The 14,415-nt window shown below is 53.4% G+C and overlaps 2 protein-coding genes across 3 annotated transcripts; one reads left to right on the plus strand and one right to left on the minus strand.

Annotated features, from left to right (window-relative positions):
- Positions 1-3,370: 3,370 nt before the first annotated feature.
- On the plus strand, positions 3,371-9,507 carry SLC22A7 (solute carrier family 22 member 7). The gene is made up of 10 exons (XM_043591480.1): positions 3,371-4,027; positions 4,671-4,774; positions 4,908-5,062; positions 5,187-5,355; positions 6,158-6,281; positions 6,650-6,759; positions 7,225-7,439; positions 7,613-7,721; positions 8,390-8,591; positions 9,017-9,507. The coding sequence occupies exons 1-10, from the start codon at positions 3,635-3,637 to the stop codon at positions 9,071-9,073; spliced, it is 1,638 nt and encodes a 545-aa protein (XP_043447415.1). The 5' UTR covers positions 3,371-3,634; the 3' UTR covers positions 9,074-9,507.
- Positions 9,508-9,802: 295 nt separating this feature from the next.
- On the minus strand, positions 9,803-13,467 carry CRIP3 (cysteine rich protein 3). 2 transcript variants are annotated; one of them, XM_043591478.1, is made up of 8 exons: positions 12,657-13,467; positions 12,311-12,405; positions 11,830-11,887; positions 11,602-11,733; positions 10,752-10,823; positions 10,524-10,627; positions 10,377-10,434; positions 9,803-10,202 (listed from the first exon to the last, which is right to left on the minus strand). In XM_043591478.1, the coding sequence occupies exons 1-8, from the start codon at positions 12,697-12,699 to the stop codon at positions 10,141-10,143; spliced, it is 624 nt and encodes a 207-aa protein (XP_043447413.1). In that variant the 5' UTR covers positions 12,700-13,467; the 3' UTR covers positions 9,803-10,140. The 2 variants fall into 2 exon arrangements, with proteins under 2 accessions (XP_043447413.1, XP_043447414.1); XM_043591479.1 differs by having other exon boundaries at positions 10,533-10,627; positions 12,657-13,461.
- Positions 13,468-14,415: the final 948 nt, after the last annotated feature.

Consider the following 14,415-nt stretch of genomic DNA (forward strand, 5'->3'; position numbering starts at 1 on the left):
AGTCAAGGCCAAGCCAAGACTGAAGGACGGTCAGGATAACCTTCTGAGTCCTCAGAAGATGTCATTGCTCATGGTGATGAGGTGATGGGGAGGGGAGGCTACATGGTCATAGGAATGTGGCTATAGGTTAAAAGGGACACATGACACAAGTTCATGTTCATCACTCCAGGTGGCATTTTCTGCATTCCTTCTCATCCCATGTACCATTAAACCCAAAGTGGCATAACATTACCCATTACCACCACCATCAAATTTACCACAATTAATACCTCTATCTCCATTACCCACCTCTAACTCTATTACCAGCCCCATCATTACTCAAATCACAGATACCCTTCTCCCAAACTAGGCTCCGTCACCACCATTACCATCAACATTACCAGCCTCTGATGACAGAATGACTAACAAGAGAGATAAGATTCTTGCTCTCAGGGATCCCGTACGTCTTCATCATGACCACCACCACCACTTTCACCACCACAATACCATCACCATAGCCACACCCACCATCACCTCCTCCACCATTAATACCACCACCACCACCACCACCATCAGTATCATCTACAATATAACCCTTGTAACCACCACTGCCTTCATAACCACATCAGTATTACTATTATCCTAGCCCCATACCCCTCACCCCTACTCCGATCATCCCCATCACCACCATTTTACCATCAGTATTCCCATGTGATCACTATTACACCATCCCGTTACCATACTTATCATTAAATTGGGATCCCATCAGTTGGAATTCCACCGTCATTACCACCATCATCAATGTAGGAAATAATTACATGGGTTGCAGTTTAATGGTGCTTTAATAATGCTTTAAGGGAAACCCCAACTAAGAAGGGAAGGTCATCTGAGGTCACTCAATGTAGAGAGGGGAAAAGAGTAATAAGTCTGTAAGTGTAAGAAATCTGTATTGCAAGCAATCCCAAATGGGAACTTATTCTTCTCCAAATCCTCTAACAGTTCTAGCAATAATTTCAACGAAGGAGTTGCTATTTTTTCAGTGCACAAGGCTCCTTGTCCTCTAGTTTGGTATAAATGAATGTTTCCTCCATCTTGGCCTCTGAGCTCAAGTTTGGATTCCCAGGTTGGAGAGGGATGAGAGTGGTTAAAAATTTAATCAAAACCAGCTCTTAACTAGTGGTTTAGAGCTGATCTGCCCTCTGGTTAGACCCTTGGCATTTCAAACCTTGCCTGTCTATTTCCATCATCTGCCTCCACACATCATGGTCACTGTCACCACCACTCCTTGATGACATGAGAGAGGAGAGTTGCCATACAGCGTGGAAGCAGGAAATAAAATGAAGACAGGAGTACAATTAATGCCAAATCATTCTCTGTAGAAAGTGGCTGCATATTTAGAGCTGAGTTTCCTAGGAGTCAATGCAAAGAGGGGAAGGTAACCACTATCTGACTATCAGCTCTTTCTCATATTAAGGCAAGAGAGAAATTCCCATGGTGGAGGAAAAAAAAAAAAAGGCATCACAGCCATGTCCAGACTTGGCCTCATTGGCTGTTTCCTTTGGCTATGAAAACTTCAGAGTATTTCCTATGAACCACGGGGGTGAGATGCCTGCAAAACTTAGCTCTTGGAGCTGCAAATGGTTGTGGTTATTTATTTGTTTGTTTGTATGTATGTATGTGTTTGTTTGTTTGTTTGTTTGTTTTTAAAGTAGGCTCCGTGCCCTCACCATCCTGAGATCAAGAGTTGCATGCTCCACCAACTGAGCCAGCCAGGTGCTTCAATATTTTATATTTTTATATAAATAATATGATTATGAGGGAGGAACCAACAGGGTAGAAGTCACATGTAGGTGAGAGCAAGAGGGGCAGGGCTGTGTCACTCGTAAGCTGGTCTCCAGGGCAGCTTGGGCATCCACCAAGTGAATAAAAGCGAGGCCAGTGCTGCCCAGGGGACTGCAAGGAGGTGTGAGGTGCCAACAGGCTGGTGTATTGGGGGAACTGGAGGGAAGGGGGCATGGTAGGGAAGGGCCAGCGTGGGGCTCAGGGAGAGGGGCAATCCTGGAGGGGGGAGGGGAGGAATCACATGGGTCAAATGGAGAAGCTGGACTTTCACCCTCCAGCAGTGGGAGCTTTGCTCTGGGACGCTGCCCTGTTAGCTTTGTGTTTCTAAATGTCCACTGTGGCAGGTGTGCAGAGGTGAGAGGGGTGAGAGGGGTAAGACTGGAGGCAGAAAGCCTTGTTCAGCTTGTTCTAACCCTCTTGCTAGACTGTGTGCTCCCTGAGGGCAGGGGCTGTGACAGGCATCTTTGTACTCTGCAGAGTGCTTAGGTTATCTTACTGTTATCACCTCCTGTCACGGCCATTAGATCACTGTCCTCTCATGCTGCCACGTTATTAGCACCACCCTTACCACACATCATGTCAGTGGGTTAGTTCCTCTCCCAGAGCTTTCTCGGGGAGCCCAGCCTAGTGCACACAGAACATCCTCAGTGCAGCAGCAGGTCAAAGGCCTGGGCAGAGGCAGGGATCCTGGTCCTCTTTCCAGTTCTGCTGCTGAGTCACTGTGTGGCCCCAACAATGCCCCCGCCCCACCCCCCATCACCGTTTCCTTAGCTGTTCAAAATGAGAGCTACATTAAATTAGTGGTTTTCAAATTTTTTTTTTAGGTTGGGCCTTTTAGAAGCCTATTTGCTTAGAAATCTGGAGCCCTGGGGAAAACAAATTTGACAACCTCCCAGTTCTGCCAACCCTGAGTTTGGAGAAGCAGATGAGAATAAAGCTGCTATTGCTGGCCTCTGCTGTGCTTTTGCCGCAGGGGCCATGAATGGGAACTGAGTGGGGAAAGTCAGACAAATCCTGAGTCTTAGGCATTGCAGCTACCTATGGTGGGACCTTGGCAAACCACTCTCTCTGCCCACTCAGTCCCCCAAGGGGAAGCTCCTGAAAAGAGGGGCAGGGGGAAGGCAGGAGGGACTATGTGTATGGGAAGTGGGACGGTGATAGGTCTGGGATCTTCCAGATTGACCAGGCTGCCCAGTGCAGTTCCAGGTGTGTCTCAGGCCAGGGCATAAGCTCCAGGTGGGGGCCTTGGGGTATAGGGAGGCTTTGTGACTCAGCAGAAAGAACTCTTCAACCTGGTTAGGGCCTAGCTCTCAGTCTTGAATCCTGAGGGTCCAGCCAAGCTGTGGCTTCAATACATAAGGCTGACCTAAATCTTCACAGGACAAAGGGCATTCCTGGAGAGTTGCCATCAGGCCCCAGGGGACTCCTCCTCTTAAGGACTCTTGGAGCTCAGTTGATCCTGGGGCTAGGGGCTCACTTCCTGCACACCTAGCTACCCCATCATGGCAACTGGAGGCTACCCCTGAGCACCAATATGTAAGTCCTAGAGCCATGGAGTCGGTGACCTCTGAATGGACGGCCCCTCACCCAGGCCCTGGGCCAAACAGGCAGGGATCCCTGGAGACCTGGTGACCAGGGAGGGCTCAGTCCTGGCCCAGCCCCTGAGGGCTGGATTCTGACGGTAAACTTCTGCTCATCAGTCTACTTGCTCCCGCCTCCAGAGTCCAAAGGTCCAAGTGGTGGGTGGACTGTGCTGCACTGAACGCTACAGAGGAAGCCCGCACTGAGACTGGTCAGTGGGTGGGTGGGCGGCATGAGATTTGAAGAGCTGCTAGATCAGGTGGGAGGCTTTGGGCCTTTCCAACTGTGGAATGTGGCACTGCTGGCCCTGCCCCGAGTGCTGCTGCCCATGAACTTTCTCCTGCCCATCTTCCTGGCTGCCGTACCTGCCCACCGCTGTGCCCTCCCTGGTGCCCCTGCCAACTTCAGCCACCAGGACGCTTGGCTGGAGGCCCACCTGCCCCGGGAGCCCGATGGCACCCTCAGCTCCTGCCTCTACTTCAATCACTCCCAGGCCCTCCCCAACACCACATTATGGGGAGCGGGGCAGAGCCCTGGGCAGCTGGAGGGTGAGCCTTCCACAATGCCCTGTCCTCAGGGCTGGGAGTACGACCGCTCGGAGTTCTCCTCCACCATTGCAACCGAGGTACCTGAGCAGGAGATTGGGGGACATGTGAATGGGATGGGCCTGCCACTGCCCTGGGTGATTAATTACTGTGTGGGCATTAGACCTGTTACCTTACCTTACCTAATCTCAGCTTACCTATCTGTAGATGGGGTCTATGAATTTAAAGCACTGAGCTTAGTTCCTGGCTTGTAGTAAGGAGCCCATACACCAGAGCTGCTATTATTAATTAGGAGGTGATTAAGGCAGGTAAGGGCTAAGATGGCTCTAGGGAGTTGGGGAAGAGTTGAGAAAGGTGTTCTGCAGTAGGAGAAGGAGACACAATAGAGGCTTCCTTCTTTCCCTTCCTTTTGGGCCCAGGTCTGGGATTTACTTAATCTACCTAGAGGTGAGTGCAGATGGGGCAGAGTCTCTCTAGAGAGGAGCGGACCTGTTGTCAAGGTCAAGACCCTCCACAGAAAGAAGTTGAGGCTACAGAATTGGGGAAGGGCAAAGTCTCTTACCCCTCAAATTGGAGTGAATAGTTGAGGGTTTATTATCTGACACGGAGGTACCAATATGGAACAGTTGACCTCAGGAGGCTGAGAGTCTGGAGGTGGGGGGGTTGGTGCTACCTGGAGAGGGCCTGTGCCCATGAGAGGCCCCTCCCTGTCTGTCCCTGCAGTGGGACCTCGTGTGTGAGCAGAAAGGCCTGAACAAAGCAACGTCCACCTTCTTCTTTGCTGGTGTGCTTGTGGGGGCTGTGGCCTTCGGATACCTGTCTGACAGGTGGGGTGCAGTGGGGGCCAATAAGGGAGCGGGCTGGGGCACCCTCTCCCACTGGTTGGGGTATGGGCCTAGTCTACCTCTGTCGTGGGACCTCCCCTCTACAGGGAACTGACTCTGCATGACCCCTGTGCAGGTTTGGGCGGCGCCGTCTACTGCTGGTGGCCTATGTGAGTTCCCTGGTGCTAGGCCTGGTGTCTGCAGCCTCAGTCAGTTACATCATGTTTGTCATCACCCGCACCCTCACTGGCACAGCTCTGGCTGGCTTCACCATCATCGTGATGCCACTGGGTGAGGCAGGCAAAGGACGGGCAGGGCCCAGAAGACTGGAGGGAGGCAGTTGTCAAGGGTGAGACTGAACTCATCTGGCCCTTGCTAACTGTCTTCCTGTCTCTGGCCCCTGCCCTGGGCCCAGAACTGGAATGGCTGGATGTGGAACACCGCACCGTGGCAGGTGTCCTGAGCAGCACCTTCTGGACAGGGGGTGTGACGCTGTTGGCACTGGTCGGGTACCTGATACGGGACTGGCGATGGCTTCTGCTGGCTGTCACTCTGCCTTGTGCCCCAGGGATCCTCAGCCTCTGGTGAGGACTGTGGGCAGCTTGGGAGTGGGAGATAGAGGAAGCCAGAGATAGAGTTAATCAGAGGCTGAGATTAGAATACAGAGTGACTGAGATATGAAAAGAAAGAAAAAGTCAGTGACCGAGAAACAGAAAAAGAGAGAAAGAGAGACAGACCAGTACAAAGAAGATGGCAGTGGGCATGAGAAGCAGAGAAACACACAGTAACATATTGAGAGACAGTGGAGAGACAGAAACAGAATCAGTGAGAGATAGCAAGTGGCAGAGACCAGGACTGAGGGGCAGATTCAGGGGGACAGATAGAGATGGACATGGGGGTCACAAGAGAGACAGGGATGGAGAGACAGGGCCAGCATAGGGGTAGGGAGTCCAAGCAGGACAATAGGAAGCCAGGCAAGGTGGGCATTTCATTGTCTTCCAAAAATGAATTGGCTTTTGATGCCCCTTGGGGATTTCTGTATGTCGGTCTCTCCTTCCTCCTATGCCCTCCTGTCACTTATGGGAGAAGTGGGTGGCTGACGCTGGGGAATGAGAATGAGACCAATCCAGTTGAACAGAGAAGGGAATCCCAGGCTGTGGAGGAACTAAACCTGGGCAAGGAAGTGTGGCAGGGTGGATTTTAAGTTGGGCTTTAAAGGATGAATAAAAGTTTGTCAGGTGAGGAGGGTTTGAGAAGGAGAGCACATTCCAGGTTGAGGGGACTGCATGAGCAAGAGCCTGGAGGCTGACAGGCTGTGGTGTGTCCAGGAGGGAGATGTGACTGTGGGTGCTGACTCTGCCTGAAGGGCCTCCTGCTGTCCCCCAGGTGGGTGCCTGAGTCTGCACGCTGGCTTCTGACCCAGGGCCGTGTGGAGGAGGCCCACAGGTACCTACTCCGCTGTGCCAGGATCAATGGGCGGCCTGTGGGTGAGGACAGCCTGAGCCGGGAGGTGAGAGTGAATGTGTGTGTGTGAGCACATGCAAGTCCATGTGTGTGGGGACACGCACGTGTGTGTGTGTGTGTGTGTGTGTGTGTGTGTGTGGCCGTCCTGTGTCAAGCGTCCCCTTCCTAGGGCCCACTGTATGTGCAGGAAAAGCTCCTGACCCCCAGTGGAGAGTTTCCAAACTCATTGGGATGTCCTACCTGGCTCTGGTGGGCCACACCCTTGACTCGGAGCCCACCCGACTCAGCCTGCACGTGCATCCCCACCCCCACTATTGGAGAAGGGAGGAGGAACAGAGACCCAGAGAGATCAGTGTGCCTAGCTAAGGCCCACAGCCAACTCTGATGTTACAAACTCTCCTCCTCTCCCACCAGGCCCTGAGCAAAGTGGCCGCCAGAGAGCAAGTGGTCCGCAGACCCTCGTACCTAGACCTATTCCGGACCCCAAGGCTCCGACATATCTCGCTATGCTGCATGGTGATGTGGTGAGGAGCGGGGGATGGGTGGACAGAGAGGCAGACTCCAGAATGATGCTGAGTGTGAGTTGGAGGGACTGTAACCGTGCAGGGCAGGAGGACCAGCCTCTGGGGAGATGGGACACGGGAAGATCACAAGATGGAGCAGGCATCAGAAGCAGGGCTCAAATTCAGGTGCTGCCACTTCCTGTGAGATCTTGGACAGGTCACTTAACCCCAAGCCTCAGAGCCCCTTCTGCAAAACAGGACGCTGTTAGTTCCTACCTCACAAGGTTGCTGTGAAGATTAGGTAAAGACGCTTTGGCCACTGGCACGTGCTGCATACTCCGTGGGGATTATGAGGACAGGGATGGTGGTGGGCAGTAGGCTCTGGAGGCGGGGGAGGTGGTCCCTCTAAAAGGCCAAGGCTCCCTAGGAAGACAGGACAAGGGGGATGAAGAGGAGGGCCCCTGAGTGCATTGCGACCCCTTTCAGGTTTGGAGTAAACTTCTCCTATTATGGCCTGAGCCTGGACTTGTCGGGGCTGGGGCTGAACGTGTACCAAACGCAGCTGCTGTTCGGGGCCGTGGAGGTGCCCTCCAAGCTGCTGGTCTACCTGTCGGTGCGCCACGCAGGACGCCGTCTCACGCAAGCAGGAACGCTGCTGGGTGCCGCCCTTGCTTTTGGTGCCAGACTGCTGGTGACCTCGGGTGAGCCTCACCTGGAGGCCCCGCCCACTCATCGGAGGCCCCGCCTCCTGGCCCAGAGCTCCTGCCCTTTCGCGGAGGCCCCCACTCAAAGCCCTCCATTTGGGCAACCTCCCACCCTGGAGTTCTCGGTCTCGCACAAGGCCCGCTCACTGCCTGAACCCCTTTTCCTCTAGAGATGGGATCTTGGAGCACCGCCTTAGCAGTGATGGGAAAAGGTTTTTCTGAAGCTGCCTTCACCACAGCCTATCTGTTCACATCGGAGTTGTACCCTACCGTGCTCAGGTGAGGGGAGCCTGACAACCTATCCGGGGGGGAGGGCTTGTAATCACGTCTCTTTACCAACCCCCCCTTCCCCGCCACGCGCGCGCACACACACACTGCAGCCCAGTTCCTCCCACCCATTCCTTATACCACACCCAGAATACAGAGCTAATCAGAGCCGTCTGCGTTTGCTTAAGTCTGGGAGAAGGCAGAGCATTTTATCTTTACTAAGTGACCCTGAGCGAGGTCACACTTCTCTGGGGCTCCTTTAAAATAAAACAGTCGCAAAAGGCGCCATCTGTACCTCCCTCCCATTTACCACAGCCCAGGCAGAGCTGCCCTATGGGGTTGTCTCTGAAAGTAATTTCTGGGGCCCTTTCAGCTAGCTATTGGCAGGTGGGGAGACTTGTTGGTATCTGGGTATGCTTAGAAAGCCTTGCTCCTCCTCTACCAACATGACAGGGTCTGTAGGAGCTGCTGTCCCTCTTCCTTCCACATCACCCTACTCTCAGAATAGGGTCCCTGGCCTGGGGACAGGTGGGAAGACCACCTGAAAGAAGCCTTAGCTTTCTTAGCCGTCTGGGGAGAAGGGGACACCAGGGCTTGCCAGCCCAGGATGGGGGAGCCCTGTGAGGCATGACCCTAAGTAGGTGTGAACACCTACCTTCCCCTATCCTCTTTCTGAACAGACAGACAGGAATGGGGCTGACTGCACTGGTGGGCCGGCTGGGGGGCTCTTTGGCTCCACTGGCAGCCTTGCTGGATGGAGTATGGCTGTCACTACCCATGCTCACTTATGGGGGGATCGCCTTGTTGGCTGCCTGCACTGCCCTCCTGCTACCAGAGACGAAGCAAGCACAGCTGCCAGAGACCATCCAGGATGTGGAGAGGTGTGTGCACAGAACTATTTGTGTCTGTGTGAGCACATGCATGTGGGAATGGGTGCCCAGGTACCTGACACCTTAGGTAGGATTCAGAGAAGACCTGTGTGCACATTGTGTATCTGGTGCATATGTGCAAGCGTGCATGGGTGTATGGCCTGAGGTATGCAAACTGCATGTGTAAAAGTACACAAGTCCATATATGTGTGTGTACAGAGATGTCCAAGATTGTCCAGGAAGAGGTGGATGTGTGCACCCCTTCACGTATGCCTGCACATCAGAGATGCATACAAGCATGTGTGTGAGTCACTGGCAGAAGTATACATGTTTGTTTACCAGCAGCTGGGGAGAGGCATAGGCCAGCCATGACGAGGCAGGCTTGGGTGGTAGGCCCAGGGGCTAAATCCCACCATTGCTCATGACTCCTTCTTCCCCAGTGCCCTGTCTAGGCTTCAGGAGGAAGAGATGCCCATGAAGCAGATCCAGAACTGAGTGGTATCAGGGGCAAGCTCTCTACAGAAGTTCTGCAGCAGGGGCTGGAAGATTAGAAGGGCAAGCCCTGTGGCTGGGGCTACAGGCATCAAGTCCCCTGCCCAGGGCTGGAGTTGCCACGAGTTCCCCCTTCTCTGTGCTCATCCAGCCTTCACTGTTTGGCCTCCAGCAACTGGGCAACTTCCTAGAATGCAGTGGGCTGCTGGACAATTCTGGTACCCCTCTTATTCTGTAAATAAAGGTGTCCCGTGGGTTTGGGGCAGCAGTGAGAAGCTGTGGGATGAGCCCTGGATGGGAAGCCAGAGTCTGGCCCTGGGTTCTAATCCCAACTTTGCCACTGATTTGCTGTGTGACCTTGGGCATGTGGGTTTCCCTCTCTGGGCTTCAGTCTGTTCATCTCTCAAACGGATAATGAAGCCTCTTGGCAGACCTCACCACAGGATCTGTCTGTTGTCATGCTCAAATGAGATGTTGAATAATGTGTTTCTCCTAGAGATGGTGCTAAAGAAGGAATTGCCCTATGATAACTTCTGGCACCAACCGAGCTGGTGGGCATGCTGTCCACTCACTGCGTGGAGCTGGGAACTGTCCAGGACCAGGGTTCCAGGAGAACAGAGCTCTTTGTTCCCATGGCCGGCCCTATACCTCCCAGGTAGTTTGCAGGGTAATGCATCCCCCCTCCCTACACTTCCCATCCTCCAACCCATTGATTAGGCCTCATGCCCAAAGAAGCATTGAAGGCATGGGAGCCAACATTTTATTGGAGAAGCCAAAATAAACACATTTTATAAGTACGTTGAAGTTATCGAATTTGCTAGGGAAAGGGATTGGGAAGGCCAGGAGGCTACCCTTTAAAATGTGGTAGCCTAGTTCCCCTGACCAGATAGAAATGGGAAAGGCAGGAATTGGCAGAGAATGTCTAGACCCCCTGGTCTACCATAGAGCCTAGGCCCAGGCCACCTGAAGCCCACCTTCCCCCTGAGGGACTGAAGAATTCTGTAGCTTCCAGTAGGACCATGGAGGGAATGGGTGAGGTCCGAGTTAGAGTGACCTCTCCTGTGAGCATCTCATTTGGATTTTATCTCCACAGGGTCATAGATGTAGCAGCCCACATCACCAATGTTCACACCTGAGAGAGAGAGCCCCATTACCAAGGGCCCTGGTGCTGGGGGGTGTTGGGCTGAGGGATGAAAGGAATTGGGAGGGGTCTGGGGTGTGTTTGACCACAGGGAAATTTGCCCACACATCCCCACAGACCCACATGCCATACTTTAGGCCCACTGTCTGGGGTGTGGCTGCCCACCTTTGGGGCCAAACAGGTAGCCGTAGCAGGGGATGTGGCAGTAGGGGACGCCGTCATGCTGGGACATAAAGAGAAAGAGAGCCATCTCAGCTTGGCTCTCTTCCCATCTCCAGCCTCCCTCCTCCCGACACAACCACCCATCCCTACCCTGTTCACCTCAGCATGACTCCCAGCAGTAAGGGTCTTCCGGCAGCGCTGGCACCTCAGACAGGGTCGGTGCCAATTTCTGCCCAAAGACATCACCTTCTCAGCTGGTGGTGGAGACATTTGGTAGTTCTAGGGGCAGGGCAGGGAGACCTGCCTACTTTGCACCACCTCCCTACACTTTGATGCCCATCCTCTGGCCCCCTCCCCAAGCTTTCCATTATCGCTTACCAAAATAGACAGGTTCTTCGCAGCCAGGGCACAGTGAAGTCTCTCCAGTAAATGTCTTCATGTGGGGATGGCCTTTAAGGGGAAGAGGCCCTGGCTAGGGCTGAGGTGGGGGCCATGCCTAAGCAGGGCCCACCAGCACTGGCCCGCGCACATGGCTTCTTCCAAAAGCCATGCTTATCCCAGAGCCCCCCACCCAGGTGGCCATGAGTCTGCTTTCTTGGACACAGCTCAGTTTCCTGTGGCCCCTCATCCTGCCCCATCCCTATCTGTAGGAGGGACCACCCACTTCCTTCTCCTCCCAGGGGCTCAGGTGCCCACCATCCCAACCCTGTCAGCAACTCAATCCTCAGGAAACCTGAGCTGATACAGGAGCTGGCCAGGGCATGGGTGTCAGGTGTTGGGGAGCATGGTGTCATTGCCCACTCTAGGTGGGGAGGAACAGGGAGAGGGGAGAAGTGGAAGAATATGAGGGGCTGGCCCTGTCTCAATGACCCCTCGCTCCTAGGTCATCCTTTCCATGGCCTTGGCCTGAGAGAGGCCTGAATTCCAGGTCAGGTTTGCCTCTGACTAGCTGTGTGACTGCACAAGCCACACACTTTGCTGTCTACACACTTTGTTTTCCTCACCTGTAAAATGGGGATGATAATGCCATCTACCCAATTTACCTCTTAACTCAGCAGCTGACATAAGGGAACCCCCCTCTCCCCCGCCAAAGTGCCATGGACAAAAGAAGACTTTGCCACAAAGTTGTAGGAATGTGAAGCAGAGGACTAGGTGGGAGACTGCCACCTGGTCCTACCCTTTGTTCCAGCCTAAGGATGAGGAGTAGCTGGGGCCCAACTTCACTTACTTTTCTTGCCCTGGGGGAGGCCAGTCCTGGGCCTGGGGGGGCTAAAGCTGCTGGGGCTGAGGGGAGTGGTGCTGGCAGGGGTGGGAGTGGGGGAGTTGTAGAGGTAGGAGCCCACACCACCAATGTTCACCCCTGCAGAGAAAACAGGGGCAGTCAGCCTTGAGTCTCCAGCTCCCAGCCACAAGGAAGGTCCTGCTGTCCCCTGGCCTCTTCTAGGCTGGTACTTACCCCTGGGTCCGAAGAGAGCCCCATAGCATGGCTTGTGGCAATACGGCCTCCCGTTGTGCTAGGCACAAGCAGAGGAAAGAGGGTTGCTCAGGGCTAAAGGGGAGGGGGGGTTCTCCTGTGTCCTACAGGCCTTCCCTCAAGTCCGGTTGCCAGGTGTATCTGTCTACTTGCCTGGTGGGGCTGGTGAGGCTGGGAGGGTGGAGGGTAAGCTGGCATGCTAGAATTGCCACTGTGGACAGGAGAAAGGGCAAGAGCAGGCCAGAAAACAGCATTGCTTCTCTCCCCTCCCCACCAAAAGGCACCGGGTCCACCAGCACAACTCAGGCGTCCCAAGTCCTGGTTGGTGTGGGGCCCTCCGGGTAGTTGGTCTTGGTAGCTGACTGCTGAGGTTGCCTTCGGTGAGCTTCCTGAGCGGAAACTGGGGACTGGTGCTTGGAGAACAGGGACAGACAGAGGGCTGTGCGCCCTGGCCAGGCCTCACCTCTGCATGCCCTCCTGGGGACAGGACGCTGTGGCAGCGCTCACATTTCAGGCAGAAGCGATGCCAGTTCTTGCCCAGGGAGCTCACCTTCTCCGCTGTGGGGGACAAGGTGGAACCGGGCTGTGGGGGAGCCAGGCCTAGCAGCGGGCGCCCCCATTCCCCTCCTCAGCCCCGCCCGCCCTGCTTCCTAGAGACTACGAGGAGTGTCCCCGGGAGGCCAGTTCCAACCCGCCCGAGTGCCCTGCTCCCGAGAGGTGGAAAGGGGGTCTGAGAACACACGGTCGCCAGTTCCTCGCGTTCTCAGAGGACGTCCCATCTCCCCCTCCCTCCTCAGCCCGGACCTCACCGAAGAAAACGGGTTGCTGGCAACGCGGGCAGGTCCAGCTCATGGCTCCGCGCAGGGAAGCTGGCGCCGCACACAGTAGGCACCACCTAGGGGGGCTCCGTTCCCGCCCCCTTCGCTGGCCCCTCCCATGGCTCAGCTTTGAGCCTCATTGGGCTGGATCCGAGGCGCCTCGGCGCCTATTGGCCGTCAGAAATTTAGAACAACTCCACCTGGGAGACGGTTACTTCCAAAACTAAAGCCTCCGGCCCGGCGGTGGAGAAAATAGAGGGACTTGAAGCCAGACTGGAAAGGAAGATAGAAATGAAGACGCCTGGAAGGGTGGCACTAGTTTTTGGCTTGGTACAAGAGGAAAACTATCCAGGGTGTAGACGCCATGAAAACACTATTATTTCCTTAAAGTGAGGGGTCAGGCATTCTTTGAAATGTTTTAATTCAGCCTTGACAGTCTCGCAGGTGGTTGGTTAAGAGCAATGGAATCTGGGGCGCATCTCTGCTATTTACTCTCTGGCTTCAGGCAAATTACTTAAGCTCCTTCTGCATCCGTTTTATTTGTATAATGAGTATAATGACAAATCTCTACCTCATAGGATTGTTGGGGAAACTTAAGTAGGTTAATACATGGAAAGTACCCAAACAGTGCTTAGCACATAACTGCTATAAAAGTGATAGCTATCATTATGATGGATCTCATAATGAACTCAAGATTCTTTGTTTGGAAGCCTCAAAACCGGTATGGATACAATCGCTTGCTTGTGAGGGGCGCATGGGTGGCTAAGTCGGTTAAACGACTGACTCTTGATTTCAGCTCAGGTCATTATCCCAGGGTGGTGAGACGGAGCCCTGCATTGGGCTCTGCACTGACAGTGAGGAACCTCCTTGGGATTCTCGCTCTCCCTTTCTCTCTGCCCCTCCCCTGCTCACACTCTCTAAATAAACTTAAAAACAACAACTTTTGCTTATGACATTATAATGCTTATTTTTAAGATTTTAAAGTAATCTCTACAGCTAATGTGGGGCTCTAACTCACAATCCCAAGATCAAAAGTTGCATGCTCTTCCTACTGAGCCAGTTGGGCTTTATAATGCTTATAAATTTAAAGCTATAATTCAGACACCAATTACATATTCCTAATTTTATTTTGAGGTGTTTTAGTATTTGTTAAAAGTAGCCCAGCAGCACCTCAAAGGACACTTCAAGAAAATCCACAGAGAATGGGAGTAAATATTTGCAAACATGTATCTGATAATGATCTAATAATCAGAATATATAAAGGACTCTCACAACTCAGCAATAAAAAGACAACCTGATTTGGGGTGCCTGGGTGCCTCAGTCAGTTGAGTGTCTGACTCTTGGTTTTGGCTCAGGTCATGATCTTGTGATTTGAGTTCGAGCCCTGCATAGGGCTCTGTGCTGACAGCATGGAGCCTGCTTGGGATTTTCTCTTTCCCTCTCTCTGTGCCCCTCCCCTGCTCATACTCTCCCTCTAATTAAAAAAAAAAAAAAAAGAGAGAGAGAGAGACAGGGGCGCCTGGGTGGCTTGGTCGGTTAAGTGTCTGACTTCGGCTCAGGTCATGGTCTCGCAGTCCGTTGAGTTCGAGCCCCGCGTCGGGCTCTGTGCTGACAGCTCAGAGCCTTGGAGCCTGTTTCAGATTCTGTGTCTCCCTCTCTCTCTGCCCCTCCCCTGTTCGTGCTCTGTCTCTCTCTGTCTCAAAAATAAACAAACGTTTAAATAAATAAATAAATAAATAAATAAATAGAG

This window comes from Prionailurus bengalensis, chromosome B2 (genome assembly GCF_016509475.1).
Source record: "Prionailurus bengalensis isolate Pbe53 chromosome B2, Fcat_Pben_1.1_paternal_pri, whole genome shotgun sequence".
In the NCBI taxonomy this organism is placed as follows: Eukaryota; Metazoa; Chordata; class Mammalia; order Carnivora; family Felidae; genus Prionailurus; species Prionailurus bengalensis.